This window comes from Vigna umbellata, chromosome 5 (genome assembly GCF_029865625.1).
Source record: "Vigna umbellata cultivar VRB3 chromosome 5, Vumbellata_1.0, whole genome shotgun sequence".
NCBI classification, from domain to species: Eukaryota; Viridiplantae; Streptophyta; class Magnoliopsida; order Fabales; family Fabaceae; genus Vigna; species Vigna umbellata.
The window spans coordinates 10,080,819-10,106,209 of record NC_142169.1 but is presented as its reverse complement, the minus strand read 5'-3'; the positions used below and the strand labels follow the sequence as shown (position 1 = coordinate 10,106,209).

General features: G+C 30.5%; 1 protein-coding gene across 1 annotated transcript; it reads left to right on the top strand.

The window, feature by feature from the left end:
* Positions 1 to 5,024: 5,024 nt before the first annotated feature.
* On the top strand, positions 5,025 to 9,450 carry LOC124840439 (uncharacterized). The gene is made up of 7 exons (XM_047316500.2): positions 5,025 to 5,575; positions 7,708 to 7,884; positions 7,986 to 8,132; positions 8,274 to 8,375; positions 8,475 to 8,545; positions 8,653 to 8,720; positions 8,938 to 9,450. The coding sequence occupies exons 1-7, from the start codon at positions 5,393 to 5,395 to the stop codon at positions 9,171 to 9,173; spliced, it is 984 nt and encodes a 327-aa protein (XP_047172456.2). The 5' UTR covers positions 5,025 to 5,392; the 3' UTR covers positions 9,174 to 9,450.
* The last annotated feature ends 15,941 nt before the right edge of the window (positions 9,451 to 25,391 follow it).

Below are 25,391 nucleotides of genomic sequence, written 5' to 3'. Positions count from 1 at the left end.
GGCACAAACTGAGTTTCGTGATTCTGGTGGGCAAAGACGAGTTTGACGTTGACTTCCAGGTTTTCTGAGTTTTTGCAGTTCTAATTGTGAGGGTGATGAAGATGGTGGTTGAACGATGTTAACGGTAACTGATGCAAGGTGGAAATGGTGGTACAAAAGGGTTGAGGGAGAAGGATGGTGGTTGATGAAATCTCTAATTTTCATAAACAATTAAGTTCAATTAACCTTTTTAAATTTTTTTAATTATAAAAGTAAAAAAGCTCACCTAGACTCAGCTATAAATATCTAATAATTTGTCAATTAACATCAGCATGCTACATCAACATGTTAGCCCAATTTAACAGCAAAGATCTAATTACAGATTTTTACAACAATTAGACCCCAATTAAGACGAAAAAAAAAGCAAGAAATCTATTTGACCCATTGAAATATCATTCCTTAACGATCTTACTTAACTCTCAACAATCTAAACAAAAACTAGGTTTCTTATATGTCTTCTTATCCAACTTCGTCTTTGGTTCTCAATTTAACACACCTAACATAAATTGTTCATTTCGTTAAATTTCTAATTTTCTCTTAAATTTTACTTTTTATGTAGAGTTACTCTACAAGTTGTCACTAATCTTAGCCTCATTTCAAACACTAAAACCAAGGGAAATCTACTTCTATCTTGGATGTAACCTTAACATTTTCTTTGAAAACATGTGTAAATTTCTACACGTGAAACATACCACTTCTTCTATCTCAACAACTATCAAATGCAATTGACTAAAGTCAATACACCCAGAAAATAATATATGGACCTTTCAAAGTTCTACTCCAAAGACAATTTCAAAATCCACAAATAGAACACTCACTGTAAGGAAATATCTTTCACTAGAATCAATCATCTATTTAAAATCAATTACCCATAATTATGGAAACAACAATCCAAAACATGTTGCACACTATAAATTATGTAACTATCATCAACTTACTCATTAGTTTAAATGTTTAGAATAAAAAAGAAAATAGTCTTAGATTTAGTTATGAGTGTGCACTCTCATCGCTAACTCCAAATTATTTCTCTCTTAATATTGTTGTTTTAACCAATCAAAATAAGCCAAATTGGATTTACACAATTATACATACTATAAAAACACAACACACTTACAACTCAGCCAATCCTAAGGTTGAGTTGTCCAGAATTCTTACACAATAATCGTAAAGACAAATATATAACCAACATAACAAAAAATATAACCCCCTCTTCTGACAATTTAGTTAAGGTTTGAATTTCTCTTATACCAAAATGTAATAAGCAAAAAGTTCTATAACAACCTCTAATAATTCTTAATTATCATATGGTCCATGCTACATTGATAATTGTGTGTGAACTAATTCACGTTACAATTCTTAATACCATAATTGAGTTTTTTAAAATGAAGTTTATGATAAAATCTATTTATAATTTAGTCTTTTATTAATAAAATATTCACAAGTTATTTTATTATGGTTTAATCATTTCGAAGATCCTTATTTGTGCAAATTCGTGTCAATTAGGTCCTCGTATTTTTAAAGAGCTCAATTAAGTCATTGTTTTATGTAAAATTGAGTCAATTATGACCTTGTAGTTAATTGTTATGGACGGCGTTAAATTTTTTGTCCGATGGCATGCTGAGCTAGCAATTAATAAGCACGTGGCATAGTGAAGTCTCATTATGTGGAATTATTTTATTTTAAGTTTAAAATAAGTTATATTTAATAAAAACAGTCCTTGTAAATGAAGAGATTTTAAAGCTCATAAATGCCTTAACCATTCTAAATCCAACCATAAACGAACTCCTTATATTTATACTTCCACAATCAATCAACTCCACAATCTCATCAGATAGAGAAAAAGAAAAACTAAAAATGGTTGAAGAGAATTCATCCACCCCATCACCTCCTCTCCCCTCACATCCTCTTCTCACCACCCGACGCTGACGCCCTCACCCTCTTCTACCGCGCCGCCGCACCACATAGCACCTCCCACCTCTCCTCCACCCCCAAAATCGCCTTCCTCTTCCTCACCAACTCCAACCTCACCTTCTCCCCTCTTTGGGAAACCTTCTTCTCACCCTCCCACACCCACCTCTTCAACATCTACATCCATGCCCAACCCCAATCCAACTGCCCGGCGCACCTCCCGTGCTTCCCCATCTCTCATCGCCGCTGCCAGTCGCCTCATCTCCGTCGCACTCCTCTACAACCCCCTCAACCACTACTTCGCCCTCCTCTCCCAACACTGGATCCCTCTTGACAAAGTATAATTATTATTTTTAAAATCAAATTGACCTGAAATTTACGAATGATTAAAGGTAAAAACACATTTGACTCAAACTAAACAGTCTTACAAAAAAATATCCCAATTTATTTAGGTTATCAATTTTTTTTGTAACATCCAACCTATTTTACAATGTTTTAAAATTGTTCTTCTTTCCATCTCTTGTACTCCATTTAACCAAATAATGTAATGGAAAAAGAAAGGAATGAGAGGTGAAGTGAAATTTTATACCTTAATGTAATATTATTATTTAATTAGAATTAAAGATATTGTAAATATATGTATATTTTCTATTACAACATTTTATACCAGAAAAGAGATTTTCAGTCCTCATCCCACAATAGGATCACTGTTTCTTCTTCGCCACCAAGTGGCAAACCCTCCTCCCAATTCATCCACACTCTACATCGATGTTATGGTCACCCAATTCTTCGTGCACACCACATGTTTGTAAATTTGTCTCAATGGCATTATCCTTTCTCCATTGCCACCATCTTCCTTACACTATAATAACCCAACGTCACACAACACCTTTTTCATTATCTTTCTCTATCTCTTCCACCTTCAGATTCTCCTCGGGTCTCTCATCTTCCACTTATTCCACTCACCACCCTCTCCCCCCAACTCCTCGACCTCCTCCGCCGCCAACACTGTGCACTGTTTCTACGCTGGTTTTGAGTCAACTCAGAAGACTCTACTTCAGGTGCTCCCCATAGTGCTTCACCGCTAACAATTTGTCAATTCCATCGAAAAACCACCAATAGATGACGCCAAAATCGTAAGACCAAAGTTCATCCACAACTAATTTCTCACTATAACCCTATTTTCCCCTAATTTTGAACCAGAACAACGAACCCACGAAAAAACTTATGTTTCCCAATTTTCCCTAATTTCGCACACACTCAAAATCTGACCCTAAAATACCAAACTTAACCCTAATACGTTTTAATTTCATTTCCAAAAATAAATATAACATTATGTTTTTTATTAAATTTAACTTATTTTAAACTTTTTTTAAACTTAAAATCAAATAAATCCACGTAATGACGTCTTATTGTGCCTAATGCATATTAAATGCTAGCTCAGCATGCCACTAGATAACAAATTTAACCCTGTCCACAACAATTAATGGCAAGATCATAATTGACTCAATTTTACATAAAAAGGGATCTAATTGAGCTCTTTGAAAATATGAGAACCTAATTGACACAAATATACACAAACAGGGACCTCCAAAATGATTAAACGTTTTATTAAAACTTCTATAGCTTTCTAAAATACTTATTTTCTTGATCTTTACAAGTTGTACATATAATTATACAAAATAAATTTCGTACAAATTTTAATCCTACAAAAAATTAAATTTTGTTTTTCTTTTTCAACATATTCTCTTGATCTTCACGTTCTAAAAGATATTTCAAAATACATTAAAGTAAACACATAAGTACTTAATATAAGTTAGAGACATAACACAACTTAAAAAAAATGCAATCTATTATCTCTATAATGTACCTATACTAATTTCTTCATTTTCTCGATCTAGTTCTAATGTTACTATCTCCTTCTGCTCCTATGTGTTAAAGAAGCTTAAAGAAGGAGTCTACCATAGTTCTTCTTGAAGCTACTGTTATAAGTGGACTTCAAGCCTAACTTAACCCCACAATACTGGCTTGTAGGGTGAGGTTTGCACTCACTTATAAACTATGAATTGGCCTTGTCTCCAGTCGATGTGGGACTTCCAGCACACCTCCCTCACACCGAGGTATATACATCTCGAGTGTGGGATTAGACATTTTTAATGGGTGGTTCGATAGCGGCCCGATAGCGGGTGGAACAATATGCCAAGCAAACAACAAATATCGCTAAGATAGGCTCTAACCATGACTCTGATACCAAGTTAGAAGTGGACTTTAAGCCTAACTCAATCCCACAAAACCGACTTGTAGGGTGAGGTTTGCACCCATTGATAAACTATGAATTGGCCTTATCTCTAGTCGATGTGGAATTCCAACCGCTACCTAAGCTTGCCTTCTGGATTGAAATGTTGAGAGTTCTTAAGGGAGTATTTCCCAAGTTTGCTCCAATGGCTTTCACTCGTCAAGAAAAAGGAGAGAGAACGGTAAGTTTTCCTAAAAAGTAAGGACAGCCAAAAAAGAACCATACTAGAGGAAAAAAAATGAGTTTCAAATGTACAAACTTCTTTGTTATAATTATTTGATTATAAAAATTTTACTTATATTTTTATATAAATAAGTTATTAAAAAAATGAAAATAAGAGTTTTAACATATTTAAATCTAATTAGAAAAAGTTAGTTTAATAAAAAAGTTTTTTTAGTAATAATAAAATAAATTAAAATATTAAAATTTAGTATTTACTATTTCAAAGTTTAATCATATAATTAGGATAGGAAGGAAATCATATAATTAGGAAGAAAGGAAAAGAAACACTAAATTCTTTTATATAAACCCAATATTATATTTATTATAGGCTTTATAAAAATAAAAAAGTTAATAAAAAATTAATATAACACTATATTATTTAGATATAAATTTAATGATAAATTATATATGAAATTTTCTTTAATATAACTGTAATAAATATTTATTTATAAACTATTATTCAGCCAATAATTTATAAACAAATGTATTAGTATTTCGATATTAATCTTTAAGATTCACATAATTTTTATACAAAAAAAAGGCTTAAAATAAACACGCAACAGCTACACCAAACTAGTGAAGGAAATCACGGCACCGTCCCATTGCGTAAAACCCTAATCCCAGTTATCGTTCACACATAAACCCTTTCCCCACTTCCTTTTTGTTGTTTTTCTTCACTTCCGACGGCTTCTCAGAATCAAAGAAACATTTTTTATTTTGTTTCTGCAACACTTTGTTATCCTTCATCTTCGCGCTCCGTTCCTTGTCGAGTAGAAGAAACCTAAAATGTAACAACCACCCACCCCCCTCTTGGAAACCGCGATTCGAGGTTTCCGAGCTTAAACTATCCTCGAGTGCTCCTAGGAAAGACAATAAGGTAACAAGTGTCTTTTATTTCGTTTGAAAGATTAAATTTTTGCGGTGGGTATGGAAGCAGCGAGAGTGGGTGTGGGGGTTGAAGGTGGGAATGGGAGCAACGTGAAATTGTTGCAGCCTAAGGGTCAGCAAGTACAAGTGGGAACAGTGTCTCAGCTTCTCGCTGGTGGACTAGCCGGTGCTTTCGCCAAGACCTGCACTGCTCCACTTGCACGCCTCACCATCCTTTTTCAGGTATTTTTTAAATGTGTTATAATGAATGTGCTTGATTTTAGGGTTGCCTAGCATGTCATGGGGGGTGGATTTTAGGTTTTGGTTGAAATGGGACTGTTTAGGTTTCTCGTCAAGTTGGAAATTTCACCATTTTTAAGACATTCAAATGCATCAGATTTGAATTGATCACATTTTAAATTATTTCATCATTTGAATGACAATAAAATGAAATGGGACTGTTTAGGTTTCTGGTCAAGTTGGAAATTTCACCATTTTTAAGACATTCAAATGCATCAGATTTGAATTGATCACATTTTAAATTATTTCATCATTTGAATGACAATAAAATGAAATGGGACTGTTTAGGTTTCTGGTCAAGTTGGAAATTTCACCATTTTTAAGACATTCAAATGCATCAGATTTGAATTGATCACATTTTAAATTATTTCATCATTTGAATGACAATAAAATGAAATGGGACTGTTTAGGTTTCTGGTCAAGTTGGAAATTTCACCATTTTTAAGACATTCAAATGCATCAGATTTGAATTGATCACATTTTAAATTATTTCATCATTTGAATGACAATAAAATGAAATGGGACTGTTTAGGTTTCTGGTCAAGTTGGAAATTTCACCATTTTTAAGACATTCAAATGCATCAGATTTGAATTGATCACATTTTAAATTATTTCATCATTTGAATGACAATAAATTTTTAATATTTTTATTTGGATAAATTATCATCAAATTCAACAAAGTATTTAAATATCAAATAATTATTAAATTAAAAAAAATATAATCTTTTAGTAGATCTTGATTGATGTTATTTTTATTTTTGTAAAAAATTTTAAAAAATATTAAAAAATATTTATTATAATTACAAACTTTTTTCTTAATTTAGATTTTAGCTAGATTATTTTCAAATTATGAAATGGGAAATGGGCCACATACGAGCTCATGCAAGTTCGGTCGACTTAGCCTAGGTCAACCTGAACCAACCAATACATAACATTGGGTCGAGGTCATGCAAGTTCGGTCGACTTAGCCTAGGTTAACTTGAACCTAAATCAAGTTGAATAGGCCTAAGTCTAAGTTGAGCCTAGTTTGGTCTACTTAGCCTAGGTCAACTTGAACCTAAACCAAGTTGAGTAGGCCTAAGCCTAAGTTGAGCCAAATAGGCCCGAGCTAAAGTCAAGCCAAATAGATCGGAGTCAAGTTGAGCTAAGTAGGTCTGAGTCCAAGTCGAGTCCAACCTTGGCCCAAGACTGAGTCAAGTTTTCTTGGACTCCGGTCCAATTTAGTTAGCTTGGATTTATGTCAAGTTGGGGCTCAATGTGAGTCAAGTCGATATAAGTCCACATTTAGTAGAGTAAGGATTAGTCCCCATTCATCTGAATTGGGTTTGACCCATGTTTAGTCAAGTTGGGTTAGGCTTAGATTGGTCCTAGTTTGATCATGACTGAAGTCCAAATTAGCTTAATTAAGACAAGGTCAAGTTGAAGTTGCCTGGGGCCAAGTCAAGTCAAAGTTAGTCAGGCCAATTGAGTTGAGTTGAGTTGGTATGTGCAAGTTGAGCCTAGCCAAGTTTACTTAAGCCAAAGTTGAGCTAAGTCAACTAGGGCCTATATCAAGCCTAGTCTACCTGGGTCTAAGTCAAGCTAAGTTGGACTAGGCCCATGTCGAGTCATGTTTGGTTGCGATTAGCTTGGGTTGGGTCCTAGTTGGGTTGGCCTAGTTAGGATCACAAATTAGGTTAGATTTGGCCAAATCAAGTTGGTCTCGTGTTAGGGCGAAACATTGGGTCATGTCAAACTAAGTTAGGTCGAACTTACATCAAGTTGAGCATAGCCTATTCAGGATCTAGTTGACCCAAACTATTAAGACTGAAATATGAGTTTAAGAATATGAAGAATTTCAAATTCTTACTTTTTTTTAGAATTTGAAATATTTTAATTTTAAGTAATCCAATTTTTTGAATGAAATTCTAGAATTTCAATTTCTTTCAAAATTCCTTACCCAACTAACATATTTTGTCCTAAAGCATTTCAAATTCTCTGAAAAAATGAATTAGCCTCTTAAAATGTTTTATCTATTAAACACATTATTAACTAGTGTATTATCAAACTATTTTTACATGCATTTACTTTATCAGGTTCAAGGTATGCATTTTGATATGGCAGCATTGAGTAAGCCTAGCATTTGGGGTGAGGCTTCACGTATTGTCAATGAAGAAGGATTTAGAGCATTTTGGAAAGGCAATTTGGTGACCATAGCCCATCGTCTCCCTTACTCTGCAGTCAACTTCTATGCTTATGAACGCTACAAGAATGTAACGTCTGATGATCTTTACATAATGTTTATGTGCTCTAGAAATTGTTACTTAAGTTTCTTAAGTTTGAATCAGTTTCATTGTTTTGTATTCTGTTACAGCTATTACATATATTTTTGGGTGAGAATCATCGAGGAAATACCAGTGCAGATCTGTTTGTGCACTTCGTAAGTGGTGGTTTGTCTGGCATAACATCTGCTACAGCTACATATCCTTTGGATTTGGTGAGAACACGACTTGCAGCACAGGTAATTACCAATTATCGATATTTGAAGATTTTTGGAGCTCAGTTGCATGCATTGTATATTGGTTAGATTTTAATTGGAACTTACTATTTCATTGACTTTGATCCAGTTTGTAATGACTTTTGGGATTTGATTTCTCTGCAGAGAAGTTCCATATACTACAGGGGCATCTCTCACGCTTTTAATACCATTTGCAGAGAAGAAGGGTTCTTGGGTCTCTACAAGGGACTTGGAGCCACATTGTTGGTATGCTCATGATGTGTTTTCAACTCTTCTCTTTAGCTTCTTTATGTTTACGATCCTGCTATATTTTACAATTGGCATAACTTGTTTTGTATGGTACAGGGTGTTGGACCCAATATAGCTATAAGCTTTTCTGTTTATGAAGGCTTACGTTCTTTTTGGCAGTCCCGAAGGTGAGTATCTGAATTTGCAACGAATTGAGAGTATTTTATGTGGAAGGTTACCTCCTCGTGTTTGGTCTTATTAGTTTGTAGATATTTATTTATTCTTTGAAATTTAGGCCCGATGATTCTACTGTCATGGTCAGTCTCGCTTGTGGAAGTCTTTCTGGTGTTGCATCGTCAACAGGTAGGTTTTTATTGATAGTTGTTGTCTCCAATATCAGTTTCTGTTCCAAAACCTAAAATCTAAATTTTAATTTGAAAAGTTTGAGTTAATAGTATTTCCAAATAAGTCATTTCAGCTACAATCTAATCAAAGAATTTTTCTTCAGATAGCAATTTCCTCATCTGGTATGAGTCATTCTTACTTTAATTGTTCAATTGTTGTCTCTTGCAACATGCAGCGACATTTCCTTTGGATCTAGTAAGACGCAGAATGCAGTTGGAGGGAGCTGGTGGTCGAGCACGTGTCTATAATACCAGTTTATTTGGTACATTTAAGCACATAGTTCAGAATGAAGGACTACGTGGTTTGTACAGTGGCATTTTGCCTGAGTACTACAAGGTTGTTCCCAGCGTGGGCATTGTCTTTATGACATATGAGACATTGAAGATGTTTCTATCAAGCATTCCAAGTTAGGAAACACTCTATTCTTATCCTATCTCATGATTCATTACTATTTTTATCCTTTAGAAGGAAATTTTGTGATGGATTGTATTATTGTCGTAGCCACGAGCACAATTTTGTATTTGTATAGGTAGTTATAATTTAGCGAGTTACAGCAATTGTACCAAATCGAATTTTAGGTCAGAGTTATGGATGATTAAAGAAATAGTTTGGTTGTAGAATTTTCTACCATTAAGATATTATTAGTGAATGTACACTCTATCAATGTTAGCATTTTATTTATCTTGCCCATGATGTTCTGGGGATTCTTTGTTTTGAGATGAACGTGAATTATGTTTTCATCATTGAAATTCTCACATATTCTAAAGCACTCTATTATTAATTAAAATGCATGCGGGAACCACTATTTATGTATGGGTTAAGATCCAATCTCTCTTTTTGCGTGAGCAACATTTACGTTTTATGTTTTCATCCAATAGTACAAAAAGAAATGGGTTTAACATTTTAACGTGAAAATGTTGCTGGACATTTTTTGTTGTATTTCCCATTGTTGTTTGGGTATATTAGATTGGATGCAATGAATTTTAACGTATACACATGATAAGGAAAAAATTGTAAATCAGAGGATAATCTTAAGCAGAACCAAAAGGTCTGGCTGTAACAATATAAATAATATTACTAATATGATTATTACAAATTAAATTTTAGTAATATAATTATTTACTTAAAATTAATCTTAACACGTAGGTTAGAAGGTACCTATCACAACCAGCATGAGGTTGACGATTTTAGGAAAAACTAGTTTTAAACCCATTTGGGTTGATGTTTATTAAAAAAAATTAGAGATTAAGAAAGAAATAATAAATATTTTCAAGTTTATAATTATGTTTATAATACAATCAACTTGAAAATTTATTTATAGGTTTAGAAAGTCAATATGTTATTAATATATATATATATATATATATATATATATATATATATTAGACTTTTTAAAAAATATAGAGTAGATTATCTAAAAATATAAAGAAGATATATAAATAAGTAGAGTAGACTCACTAAAATTATAAATAAGTGTATGTGTATGCTAAACTCGTCCAATTAATGCATTAACAATATTGACTAATATGTAGTGTTAGACTTTTCTAGTCATTATATGAACACACTCGTCTAATGTGTATTGTTAGACTCGTCTAATTAATGGACAAATTTGTTTAATGTATATTATAAAACTCGTCTAATCAGAAAATGCACAAAGTTATCTAATGTGTATTAATAGACTCATCTAATATGTATATGGACATACATTTCTAACGTATATTTCTAGACTCCTCTAATTAGTATATGGACAAACTCATTTAATGTGGATTGCAAGACGCGTTTGATCAATGTTTGAACATATTTGTTTAATGTGTATTATTAAACTCATCTTATTAATGTATGAAATGACCCATCTTAATATTTTTTTACTATATTCATCTAATGAGTATATGGACATACTTGTCTAATGTGTATTCCTAGATCCGTCTAATGTTTTTCTCATATACCCATCTAATCAGTATATTCCTAGACTTGTCTATTGTGTATTGAGAGATTCATTTAATTAGTGAATGAACATACTTGTCTAATATGTTTTAATAGACTTGTTTAATTTATGTGTGGAATGACGTGTCTAATGTATATTGTTAGTGTCGTCTAATCAATATACGAATAACTTGTCAAATGTGTATTACTAGACTCATATAATCAATACATTAACATATTTGTCTAATACTTTTTGTTTTACTCATCTAATTAATGTATTCCTACACTTGTGTAATAATTTTTGTTGTACTCCTCTAATCAATTTATGGAATGACTTATTTAATATTTTTTTGTTATACTTGTATAATAAGTGTATAAAGAGTCTTGTATAACCTGCATTGTTAGACTCATCTAATTTGTTTATCATTGTATTGAAAGACTTGTTTGATATGTATTACTTTACTCGTCTAATCAATACATTGATAGACTCTTCGAATCTATATTACTAGACTTGTTCAATTAGTATATGGACACACTCATATAACGTGTATTGCTAAACTTGTCCAATAAATGTATATTCAGTCTCGTGTAATGTCTATTGCAAGGTTCATTTAATCAATGAGTGGACAAAATCATCTAACGTGTATTAATAGACTCATCTAATTTGTGTATGGACAAACTTGTCTAATGTATACTTTTAGACTTGTCCAATCAATGAATGTTTATACTCGTTTAACATATATTACAAGACTCGTATATTCAGGCAATAAACAAACTCGTCTAATGTGTATTAATAGACTAATATAATTTGTGTATGGACAAACTTATGCAATGTATATTGTCAAGTTTGTCTTATGATCTATGGATAAACTTGTTTAGTGTTTGTTGTTAGACTCGTCTGATCAGTGTACATACAAACTCATCTAATGGGTATTTCTAGACCTGTCTGATCAATGCGTGAAATGAGTTGTCTAATGTTTTTTTTATATACTTGTCTGATCAATGCGTGAAATATTTTGTCTAATGTTTTTTTTATATACTTGTCTAGTGATTATATGAAGATACTCACCTAGTATGTATTGTTAAACTTGTCTAATCAGTGCATCGACAAACTTGTTTAATTTTTTTGTTATATTTACTAATCAATGTATTTTTAGACTCGTTTAATCAATGTATGGGCTGAGTTATATTAATGTTTTTTTACTCATCTAATTAATGCGGACAAATTATTTTATCGTATATTACTAAAATCGTTTAATGATTTTTATTATACTCGTCTATTAATGTGGAGTAGACTCGTTTGATGTGTATATTACTATACTTATTTAATATTGTTTGTTATATCTGTCTAGTGTAGTTTAATGTATATTTCTAGGTTAATCTAAGGACAATATAAATATATTAGCTATATATTTTAAAACAATTAGTTTGTTAGTTTTATCTTTTATTTTAGTTTTATCTTTTAGACTTAATACCCTATTTTGTCCCCAGTTTCGCTCGACAATGTCAAATTAGTCCATCCTTTAAAACGTGCGTCAATTACGTCATTATTTAATAAAATTTATATCAACGAAATCCTTACCGTTAAATCCGTACAAACGGCGTTAATAGAAGAGAGAGAAAAATAATTAACGCCGTTTGTACGGATTTAACGGAAGGGATTTCATTGATATAAATTTTATTAAGTAAGGACGTAATTGACGCACTTTTTAAAGGATAGACTAATTTGACATTGTCGAGCGAAACTGGTGACAAAATAGGGTATTAAGCCTATCTTTTATTTTAGTTTTACTAAAATGTTAAGCTTTACATTTTCAAGTTGAAAGTAATTAAAGTTAATTTAAATAATATAAGACAAAATTTATAATATTAAGAAGTGTGATTTTTTAATCACAAATATATAATTTATATATTTAAAACAAAATATTAAGTACAATGTTTTAATTTTATTGTTGCAAATATAATTATTTAAAATCTTATACCAATGTACATATGATTAATGCTAATTTTTTTTTTAAATAATATCAGTTTACTTTTTACTTACTAAAACTATGAAAAATATTTAACAATAAGAATATTTATATTATAATTTAATATAAAAAGATAAATTTAATTTTTTGTTGACAATTTTTTGTAAGAAAAAATTATTATATGATAATGTAAACAATTTGCCTTATATAAATAAATATATAGCATTTTTTTTAAATAATAGTATGTTAAGAAATAAAAGTAAAATATATTTTTATAAATTTTATTTTGTTAAATGATCAAGTAATTAGAAATAATAAAAGGGTAAAACTAAAAGTGAAAAAAATAGTTTGGAAAAAGTTTAATAATTAAACATAAGTTATTTTTATCTAGTAGTTTTTTTTATATTTGTTAAATATGGGTTGTTAGACTTATCTAATAAATATACTTATAATATATATTATTCATAAATTCATTTAATGATAATATAAATACACTAGTAGTTTATTTTAAGATAATTAATTTGTTAACTTTTACTTTTTGATGATTCGATTTTACTAAAATGAAAATATAAGAAAATCACCAAAGGTGAAGAAAGGAGAATAATGTTTTTCAAAGTCTTCAGAAAGCAACGTCTAATGATTTTGTAAAAAGAATATATATAAATAGTAAGATATTTAGACACTAGTTTTTATAAGATGAGTAAATGGAAAATGTTTTGAATAGCAAGCAATAAACCATAAATTTTATACAAATTTTATACTGATTCACTCAACATTAACTATGTCAAGTTCTCCCTTAAGAACTCTTAAAGGATTCCATTAATCTCTTTAAGATTACACAAGTTTTACCTCTCTAAGTTTACAACAAGTATTTTCACCACTGCTGGTTTCCTAGTCAACACGACTAGTGTGAGTTTAACTCGTTCTTATTTATAAGTTTTCTTATCACTCATGGTTCCAAATATTTTAACCAATTCTGGTTTCAAGTATGTTAACCACTTCTGGTCTCAACTCTAAACAACATGTCTAGACAATTATTTTATTTTTCTTTAGAATTTACCACATAAATAGTGTGAAAAGCAAGGGTACAAATGAAAACTTTTAAAGAGAGAATATAGACAATATAAGGTGTTCTGTATTTTGCTAAGATTTTTCTCACAAAAGATATTCAATTTCAAATGATATATGAGCGTAGCAAGCTTGAATTCTCTATTTTATTCTTTCTATATTATCATCTTTACGTTGCTATTTTTCTTGTCTTCTCTTCAAGCTTTCTTCTATATATAGCTTCTCTTGATGATTGTTAAACAGAAAAATTAACTTCAGGAGAGTAGGTAACCTTTAAGTAGAAAGTCAGACTTTAGTCTATTTTGTATGGGTCAAAGCTTTTTCTTACAGTCTTTAAGCGAAATTGAGCTTGTACAATGTGACAAAATGAAAGACTTCAAAGGAAACATTCCCTAAATGCTCTTCTTCTTTCACAACATCTTTTTCTTAGATATAATGATTCTAATCATATATTTCTACTTTAATGATATTTACACATGTAAAAAGAGACTTGATTGTTTAATTGATCCCACATCCCCTAATTATTGTCAATATGTTATATATATATATATATATATATATATATATATATATATATATATATATATATATATATATATATATATATATATATATATATTTCATGAGAATATGTTATTAAATAATATCAATTTAATTTATACATAGCAAAGTATGAAAAATATTTAATAACAGGATTTTTTATATGATAATTTAATATAAAAGTAATAAAATTAATTTTTTATTGAGAATTTACATGACAGAAATTTCATATGATGATGTAAATAATTTCTATCATTCATAAATACATTTTATTTTTTTAGTCAAAATAAAAATGTCTATTTTTTCTGAATTTAATTTTCTGAAATGATCAAGTAAATAAATTTATGATCAAGTAAAAAAAAATGAAAGAATAGTATAAAAAAATTAATACTATAAATTTATGATTTTGACCTGTCATGTCCTTGACCGTCTAAAAATAGGTCGAACCGGCTGTTCCGTCAAATAAAAACAGGTAAGCATTTGTTACCTGTCCGGTTGACTAGTCCATCACTTCGTTTAATTTTTATTTTTAAAATTTTTATTTTGGTGTATACATGAAAATAAATATTAAAAGTATATTTAATCTTGTAGATATTTTCTAAGCTTTTAATTGAGTAATTAATATTTTTGACTGTATAAATTAAAATAATTATTATATTTACATGTTAAATTATTATACTATAATTAAAAATTGAAATTTAAATTACCATATTATAACATATTTACATGTTTGAAAAAATTCTATAGAAAATTTATTTCTTTAAATTATTTTTATTTTAATTTTTAAATTAATAAAAAAGTTTAGTGGATCAAAGTGAACGACCCGCCTTAGTTCATCAATTTAATGGACTAAGTAGGTTTAGGTTGTTGCTTCCTCCACCACTACTCCTTACTCCTTTCATCTCTCCAATTTATCATATTTCCAAAACTATTCTTCTTTTTTTACTTTTTTACCTTTTATTTTTTGGGATTTTTTAACATATTTCAAAATCCTAATTTACCTTCACTTTCACTCTCGCGATAGCTGCACCCCACCCCCACACCACATCTTTCACTCTTCTTCTCTTCCCATCTCCATTCAAAGTTTTCTTTTTCCTTCTCTTTCTTTTTCTTTCAACCTTCTCTTCCCCACTTCCTTATCCCTTTGCTTCCTTCCATTGTTGGTGTTGATTCTTGGTGTGGAGAAGCGTAGAGGAGGAGCGTAGATCTAGCAGTGGATCTGGTTTTTCATCTCCACCCCATATTAGTTTAAATCTGTATATTTGTTTATCATGTGTTGTTGTTGTGCTTGGTTGTCTCTTAGAGCCGCGAAGGCCAAAACGGATGTGGGATATCCGTTTGGCCTTCAACAGATGCCTGACATCCGTCGACGGATGTCAACATCCGTTTAAGGTTAAATTGATGTCGACATCCGTTTCACCTTAAACGGATGTTGACATCCGCTGAAGGATGACATTCGTTTAAAGTTTAAATCTTTATTTTAGGGTTTATTTGATTACGCATCTGGACGAAGCACCACTGCAACCTTCGAGAACCACCACACCGCCAAGACCGACTCCTGGCATTGGATCAGTTCCTTCCACCACCACCAACCTTTACAACCTCCACGCACACCACGTAATGAAATTCTACAATGAATGAGAGGAAGAAGTTCAATATTAAAGAGAAAGAAGATATTGTGTGTTTGCCACTGCATGTAGGGTACCAGGTATATGTCACTTAAATGGGTTGAGAATAGGTAAAAATTAAAAAATATTAATCCTAAAAATAAAATTTTACTGAAGGGCAAAACAGTAATGGAGAGGTGGAGGAAATAAGGGGTGGTGATGTAGGGAGCAACATCCGTAGGTTTAATACAAAAAACGAATGGATGTTGCTCCCTCCACCACCACCCTATACTTCCTCCACCTCCCCACATTATTTTAAATATAATTATATCCTTAAGTTAAAAAGATTTTTACTTTTACCCTATTTTAAATAATTTGAAACCCTAATTTTACTTTCCCAACACCCACCCACGGAACTCTCTTCCCCTTTCCCCATTTCCGTTTCACCTCCCCACCTCCCGCGCTTACATTCCTTTTTCTTCCTAGTTTTTTTTTGTTTGAAAGCTTCCATTGTCGTCGTAGTGTGAAGGGGTGTTGCCGCCGTGGTGTGGAGAAGCGTCTAGAGCGTTGACCAACGTGAGGAAGTATACATCAACGGAGGTGACATCCTTTAACGGATGTCAACATCCGTTTAAGGAAAAACGGATGTCGACATCCGTTTTACCTTAAACGGATGTTGACATCCGTTGAAGGATGTCACCTCCGTTTAAAGGTTACGTTTTTTATTTTAGGGTTTGTTTTCAAGGTTTATTCGAATACGCACTTGGAGGAAGCACGACACGCACTGCACCACGAGAGGGAGACTGCTTGATAATTCTTTCCACCACTACCAACCTTTGCAACTTGTAGTATCTCACAACGACGAAAGAAAGAGAGAAAGAAGTATAATGTTAAAATGAAAGAAAAGTATTTTACTCATGTACGGGACTAGAAGAGGTTATTAGTGAAATAGGTTATTAGTGAAATAGGTTGTGAATGAGTAAAATTAAAAAATAAGGGTTAAATATGTTTTTAGTCCCTAAACTATTGGCCGTTTCTGGTTTTCGTCCCTCTTTCAAAGTAAGGTACAATTTGGTCCTCATTCTTTTCGAAACGTTCGTTTTAGTCCTCGGAATTTTGGTTTTAGTCCTCATTTGTTGCTAAATGAGGACCAAATTTTTAAACAGTGTTTAGTTTTCGAGGACTAAAACGAACGTTTCGAAAAGAATGAGGACCAAATTATACCTTATTTTGAAAGAGGGACGAAAACCAGAAACGGCCAATAGTTTAGGGACTAAAAACATATTTAACCCAAAAAATAATAATCCTAAAAATAAAATTTTACTAAGAGGCAAAATAGTAAAGGGGAAGTGGAGAGAGAAAGGTGTGGTGGTGGAGGAACAACACCCAAAACAAATTAATAGGTTGAAAATTTCAATTTAATCCACATCATAAAAAAAAAGTAGTACAGGAAAAAGAAACAATACTACATAAGTTATTTTTTTATAACAAATATATTGAGAATACATTAAAATATTGTTTTTGATGATAGTTAAAGTAAATCTAACGGCACATTAAAGAGTAATTATTTATTTATTTTAAAATTTAATTAATTTTTAAAATATATTTTAGGGTTGTCTATCATGAATTAAATTGATTAAGAAAGAAATTCTAACTTTAAATATATATATATATATATATATATATATATATATATATATATATAATTGATGCTTTATATATTTATTGATATGAAGATTTTAAATTTAAAAAAGTAAATACTTTGAGAACTAAAATTAAGATTTATTAGATATTAAATGATAAATTTAAAATATATTTCGATTTTTTTGTGTACATAAATTTAAAAATAAATTAAAAATAGATAAGTGAACAAACTAACTCTTTAAAAAGACATTTTTTTATGTGACAGTGTGTAACATCCCAAAAATACAGCTTGAAACTATATAATAGAATAATCACATTTAATAATATACAAATCAGTCTTACATTAAAGAGAACATACGGTCTTGGCCGAACGGCCTTACAGAAAGACCAGAAATTAAAATCGAACGCCATAAGTAAATTCTGACGGAACGGTTTACAAAAGCCTATACCGAACGGTCATACTAAACAAAAAGGGAAGGTGATCGAAAGACCACCTTTCAATCAACTAAACTACTGACCGAACGTCCTACCGTTCGGTCTTAACTTCAACCTCAACTAGGCTTTCTTCCTCCAGCGCCTCTTCCAGCAGTTCGTCTCCTTCTGCTCACATCCACATGGATGATCATTGCAATGATAAAGACGAACGTACAAAACAAGACAAGACAGGAAACACATGGTAAGCTTATGTAATTTAATTCAGGTATAAACATACATTTCACACCATCAAACACACAAGATCAATTTCATCATACGTTTCATACAAAGTCTAATACTATGCTGATTGTCCGGACTATATGAAATCTGTGTAACTACAGGCGTTCGTGCACCTGGGTGATGTAGTAATTGGGATGCCCTCAACAGTTGTCACCCGAGGTTAGTCCTATCTGTCCAAATTAACCATAAGGACTAATACCTCCTATCGTTCCCACACATGACCTACCCTCCTCTACGTGAGGACGAGTACTCACGGAACATCAGGATGAACCGCTAGCTTAGCATGACCACATTCATACTTTACCAATTTCAATATTCAACCATGAGTCGTTCCTCCCCGGAACGCTCGTCCATAATCCAACACATTTCATTCATATCATATTCTCTTCATCTTTCATTAATAATCATTTCATTTAAACACTTCGCATAAAGATCCCTAAGGATACCAAAATATCGAACGTTCAACCTCGACTCAAAATGAGACCGAACACTTGGAGCGAGACCGAGAGGTCTCCAGTTCCAGAACAGATTAAGACCAAGAGGGATTATTGTCGGGTTGAGAAAGAAACCGAGTACAACTATATATCACAATAACGACTAGAACGAACGTTATTTACGAAGTGAGCCAATTAAATGAACTGACTCTTGTGAGCTCCAACCGAACGCTGAAAAGACCATGCTAAGTACTAAGACTCTAGGCCGGAACCAATTGATACAAACACTTCAAGACATTTCAATAATAATACTTAGAAGAATTCACATGAAGAAACCGAACGCTGATAAATACTTAGTTTATTTGAATTTACATCAAGAAATCCGAATGTCAGTCAATGACCGAGCACGGTAGAGAGAGAACTCTATTAAATTTGGATGAACGCTATTTTCATCAAAATAGATTATAAAATAAACGAGTACGAGCGCTTGGTGTAAGACCGAGCAGTACTCAGTACGAGCGCTTGGTGTGAGACCGAGCACTACTCAGTACGAGCGCTTGGTGTGAGACCGAGCACTACTTAGTACGAGCGCTTGGTGTAAGACTGAGCACTACTCAGTACGAGCGCTGAGTGTAAGACCGGGCACTACTAAACTTATATTAGAAGGTTTGATAATTATAATAAGATACCATTTGTAGTAGTGTTTAAGAACAAACTAAAATATACAAATACATATACATATATACTTAAGTTTATAACCGAACGTCAAGAACCAACTATGCTTTGTCGAACGCTCATGCACAGTATTTCGAAACGAAGACGCTCGTCCTCAACTAGGATTCTTCCTAAATGAAAGAATCCAATTCTAACCAAGTTCACTAGAAAAACCGAACAATCAAGAACTGTTCAGTGACGAACGTACACTTTCATAGGGAAATTTCATGTTAAAATTCTTTATATCAATTCATTTCTCAACATCTATTTTCATAAGATCAAATTCCATATCATAGTAAATAATCATATTTCATATAACCAAGCATATCAACAATCATACTTCATATACATTCAACCACTCAACAACATGCATTCATTATCAACGAACGTACAATCGAACATACAATTAAATTCGATAAGCTTCCCTTACCTCTGAGCGTGAACGAACGTTCCTAGAGACAGAATACAGTTCCCCTGACTACAATTTCCTTCTACCTTCAACGCTCAACAACTCCTTGAACCAAAATCAAACAACAGACCAAAATGGTTCAGAATGAGACTATGAACTCATGCAACCAGAACTTGGTTTGCATGTGCCAGAGAACGAACGACTAACGACAAGAAGAACTTACCCGTTCAGAATTCGAAACCGATCGGTTCAAACTGAAGCTCTGGACGCCGAAATTGCTTCTACGGTGCCTGAACGGTGATCGGAGAAGAGAAAAGGTGAGATTTGGTAGAGAGAATGGAGAGGTTTTTAGAGAGAAGAAGGAGAAATGAGATTTTCAGAGTTTAGGGAAGAAAGTGTATGCAGAGAGTGTGACGTGAATTTTTTGAAAAATCAAGTTTTACTCCCCACGTCAAACGAACGTCCGCTCATCTGTCGACACGTGCATTCCTCTATCTGATTTCCGGATCCCCTCCACTTGACACCTGACGTCCGTTCAGAGGATTTTTTGGCGCGTTTTTAATGATTCTGACACAGTGTAAACAAAATTATATTGTTAATAAGTATATAATATTTTTAAATAATATTATTTAAGATAAAAAAATTATATATTCTTCTAAATTTTTATTTTTTTTAAATAATCAGATAATTAGAAATTATAAAAAGATAAAATTGAAAAATGAATATAAAAAGATTAAAACTTTAAATATAAGTTATTTTATAATAATTTACTAAATGACCGAAAGAAAAATATAGTATATAAAAAAGAAATAAATATTTTTTTTAGTTTAGTTATTCTTTAATATTTTATAATTTTTTAATAATAGTTAAAACGTGTCTAATGACACAAGTTAAAAGAAGTAAATATTTGTATTTTTAACAAATCAAATATTTTTTTAAAATATTTTTAGAGATACATACTGTAGATTAAATTGATTAACTAAATAACTTTTTAAAGATAAATTTTTTTATATGATGATATAAATAATATGTATTGTTAATAAATATATATTATTTTTAAAATAATATTATTTTAAGAAAAATAATAAAATGTAAAATAAAGATGTATGGGTTGATATGCAATATTATTTTAAGAAATCTAAGTAAAATATATTTTTCTAAGATTAATTTTATTAATGACAATGAAATTAAAAATAGTAAGAGTATAAAGTTAAAAAAAAGTTAGTATGAAAAAATAATCAATATTTTAAAATTTAAGTTATTCTTTAGTAATTTATTAATATACTAAGTAATTAAAAATTATAAAAAGATAAAATTAAGAGTGAGAAATAGTATAAAAATATATTTCTATTTTTAGAAAAATCAGTTTAAAAATAAAAAAAATTACTAAGAAAGAAAAAATAACTTTTATGCACAAAATAAATGTAAATAAAAAATAACTAAGAAGGTAAATTTTGAAACATTTGCCTAACAAAATAATTTATGAACAAAATAAGCATGGTCAAATAAAATAATATAAACAAAAAACAAAATAAAAATATAAAATAACTAAAAATCAAAATTTTAAAACATTTGTCAAAAAATAAATGTCAAAATATAAAATTTTAAAACTTTTTAGTTTTTATATTTTTGTTTTTTACTTATTTGAGTTCCTATTTTTGTAATATGACTCAATATAGTTCATTATATTAAATTAGTGTTAATACCATTTGCAAATGTCACATGTTAAAATATGAGTGATTTTTTATTTTGAAACTCCTTCAATTTTAACATGTGACATTTTCTAAGTAGAAGATAGTTTAAATTTTTACGCCTAACAAATCTAGATTTTGATACATAACATTTCCAGACAACATTAATACTAATATAATAGGAAGAACCACATTAAGTTTTTTTTTTTATTTTATAAAAATAGACTCAATTGAATTTTTTTAAATAGGGACTCAGTTTAGTAAAAGAAATGTAAGGACTAAAACATATTGATGACGAATCAAATTAATAATGAAATCTATAATTTTTTATTCAAAATAAAGATAATTTTAGATAACAATATTCTAGTTTGTAAAATGATATTTAAATTAGTCGGTATAATGACTAATTATTTTTGTATCTCTATTGCTATTTAATGATTTGCTGCTATATAAAAATCATAAGACTTAGAGTTAATTAATTGCAAAGTTGTGGTTTTTGACTTTGTCTTGTGATTATGTTTGGCAAGGCATGGACTTTTGTTTGGGAATGGGAGGACTAGTTGGATAATATAGAGTGGTTTGGAAGGAAAATGAGAAACAAAAAAGTCCTAGTAATAAATATTAAGACGAATAAAATACCGAACTCCAAGAGAAGAGGAAAAAAGAAAGCAGGAGAGAAGATAACCTAATTTCATAAAAGAGACATACACTGTACTAATGTTTTAACCCATCTAATATATGTTCACATAATTATGTTAAATAATTAGTTTGTTTTTTTTTTAAAAAAGTTTAACACCAATAGAAGAGAAGAAATTATATCAACTTATTTGAACTAAGATGTAAACTAAATTTAAAAAGCATGAAAGATTTATAAAATAAGCTAACAATAAAGGATACAAGCTGAAAGTGAAATCGAAAAAGTTTGATGCCAAGGCACAAGTGTTGGCGTGTGTTAGGCGTTCGTATCATTTAACTTTGAACAAACATCATTATCTGTGACATGTGAATGACCCATGTTCTGTTGGGTCCATCCCAGAAACTGATGTACTATCCAGTATGAGATCATATATTCCATCCAAATATTCTGGCATCAAAGTTTACTAATTATGTACAATTTAGGATTTTGTATAGTGGGTAGTCTGATTTTCATTTAATGCAGAGAAAGTTGTTCCAGGAAAATCTATGCAATTCTCAAGGAAATATTTGCTATGAGGATTAAATCCTTAAAACTTCTTATTAAAGGATGAAAATTTTAAAAAATCCAGGTTGATAAATATGGACAGCTTAATGAGGAACTGCACTCTGGCGATTTTTATTGAAACCTGGAGGACCTTATCTACTTCTGCATTATTCATGTTCTTTAGTCATATTTTTTAACTTGATCAATGATAAAAGATGTACAGTATAATTGTATTTTTAATGCTCTGAATGAATAAGCTAATATACATTGTAATAAATTTTATACAAGAAAATCCATTTGTTTTACTCCAAATCAAAATATTCTAACTACTTAATTTGGTTGTCAATATAAAAATAATAATAAATTTTAAAAACAAAATAATTAATCAGTCACTAATTTAGATATTGATTTATAAAATAAAAATTATTGACATATAAAATAACTTTTATTATAAATACAAACTCATGATTAATTTGTAAATTATAGTTTAAATTGGCCTCTAACATTAACTATCAAGATTCTAAAATTAAAAACTAGTTTAGTCACTAATTCTTTGATAGTTTTAAAACTTTAATATTGAATGTTAGAAACCAATTTATATTTTAATTCACAAACCAATTATAATTTTTTATTCATATTAAAGATTATTTAAGATATAAATAATTTTTAATTTATAAGTTATTATCTAAATTAGTTATTATAGTAATTATTATATATATATATATATATATATATATATATATATATATATATATATATATATATATATATATATATCGAGTAGCTGTAAACTATAAATTGATCAAACAATGGGTGAATTATTGTAAGCTTCTTAGTGCTTGTGTTTAATTTGAGTTCAAGATTTTTAATGAGTTTTTAGTATTGTTTTTTTAGTCTTAAAATTATACGGATGCTGATATATTAATTTTTTTTAATATATTTTAAAATATCAAAATCCGTGTACATAACTGTATTTTAAAGAAGGCTTAATAGAGAAATAATACTACAAATTATGCAGGGAATCCAAATTGGTTTAATTCCTATTAATAAATTCAAAATATTCATTTCACTTGGAACACTGTGTACATTAAATATTTGCTTAACATTAATATACATACCTTAACTTGTTTCAGTCTTAAATATGAGGAATTTGCTTTATTTTGTTGTAAACCAGTGAAACGGGAACAAATTGGTCCACCTATTTTCTCACATTATTATGTTCTTGCCCTCGACAAATTGAGATTCTATACCTTTCAAATTAATTTCAAGCATAAATCTGAATGGTCCTAAGGTATAGAACATGGTCTAGAAAGTATTAGATTTAGTTAATAAATATAACAGATAACATTTATAACCGGCAGTGGCAATGGTGGTACTTATTCCTGGTGGAGTGAAGTGTTTCCAGGAAGCTAGTCAATCTTATTAGTGATGCCTCTGCTAGTTCTTAATCTGGTGGCATCAATTCATAGTTAAAACAAAGTACAACAAATATGACAAATGTGATGTTAATTAAGGACAATATATGCTTGATCCATACTGCAACTACCATTAATTTGGGAAAAGTTTATATTTTACTTTTACTCACTAGATTGTTACTTTGTATGACCACAAAGCTCAGGTTGTCCTGCAAGTTAATTAGAATGAATTAAAAAATTATTTACATGGATACTATTAACATGAATCTCCATAAAAGAACTAGAATTCTGCATTACCTGGAAATTAGTATTAATGACACATGTATCTTTAACCAAGTGGAATGAATCAAGAGCTGTCCACACTCCTAATGATTATAGAAGTTGCTATCGAATACAGCACATAGAAGAGCAAAAGTTCCATTTCGTTCATGATGATCTTTTTGGACTGAGATCTAGATAATTCATCATATGGACGTAATAGATTCTTACGTATCATGAATGATTTGTATTATAGTGTTTGAGTACCACTATAAATAAATTTGTGTGACGATGGCTTTCAATCCAACCCACAAACATACCTTCCTATAGGGATTATTTGCTAGTGCTCTTTCTTTCTCTCTCATTAGCTTAATACTTCTTGGAAGAGCCATCATTGGGTGGGGAAAGGGTACTCTGCTTCCGAGATTTAAAGCAATATGATAGTTTATATTGTAATTAGTCATGGGAGACCGGATTACCTTTTTCTTGCAAAAAGTTTAATCAACTTTGAAACTTCCATTGTCTCCACTCTAGCTTAATATTGTGTTTGGAAAAGCTAATCTGCATCCTGAGGTTTAGAGCAATTTCGTTGCGTCTAGTCCTTAGGATGCAGATTATCCCTTCCTTAACAACAATGTAAACCAATATAATTGATCATTTTGGCATTCCAATTGATCAGTGTTTCTTGGAGTTAGTAATACTATTGGGTGAGAACAAAGTTAATCTGCATCCTGAGGTTTAGAGTAACATTTTTGGTGTTTCTAGTCCTTGGGATGCAGATTATCTTTTTCTCATCACCAATGCATAATCATTCGGTGAATAGAATAACTATGTTTGAGTGATTTAAGGAAAGAACTGATCTATCGAGAGAATCATAAGATAGAACCTCAATTACAACAATTACTATAATTACAACGTTTACTCACTCATGACAATTACCATAACTACATTAAATATTTAATTATGGTTATTTTCATAATATTTTTATAATTAGAAATCGTTTCATTCTTTATATATATATATATATATATATATATATATATATATATATTATATCTTATA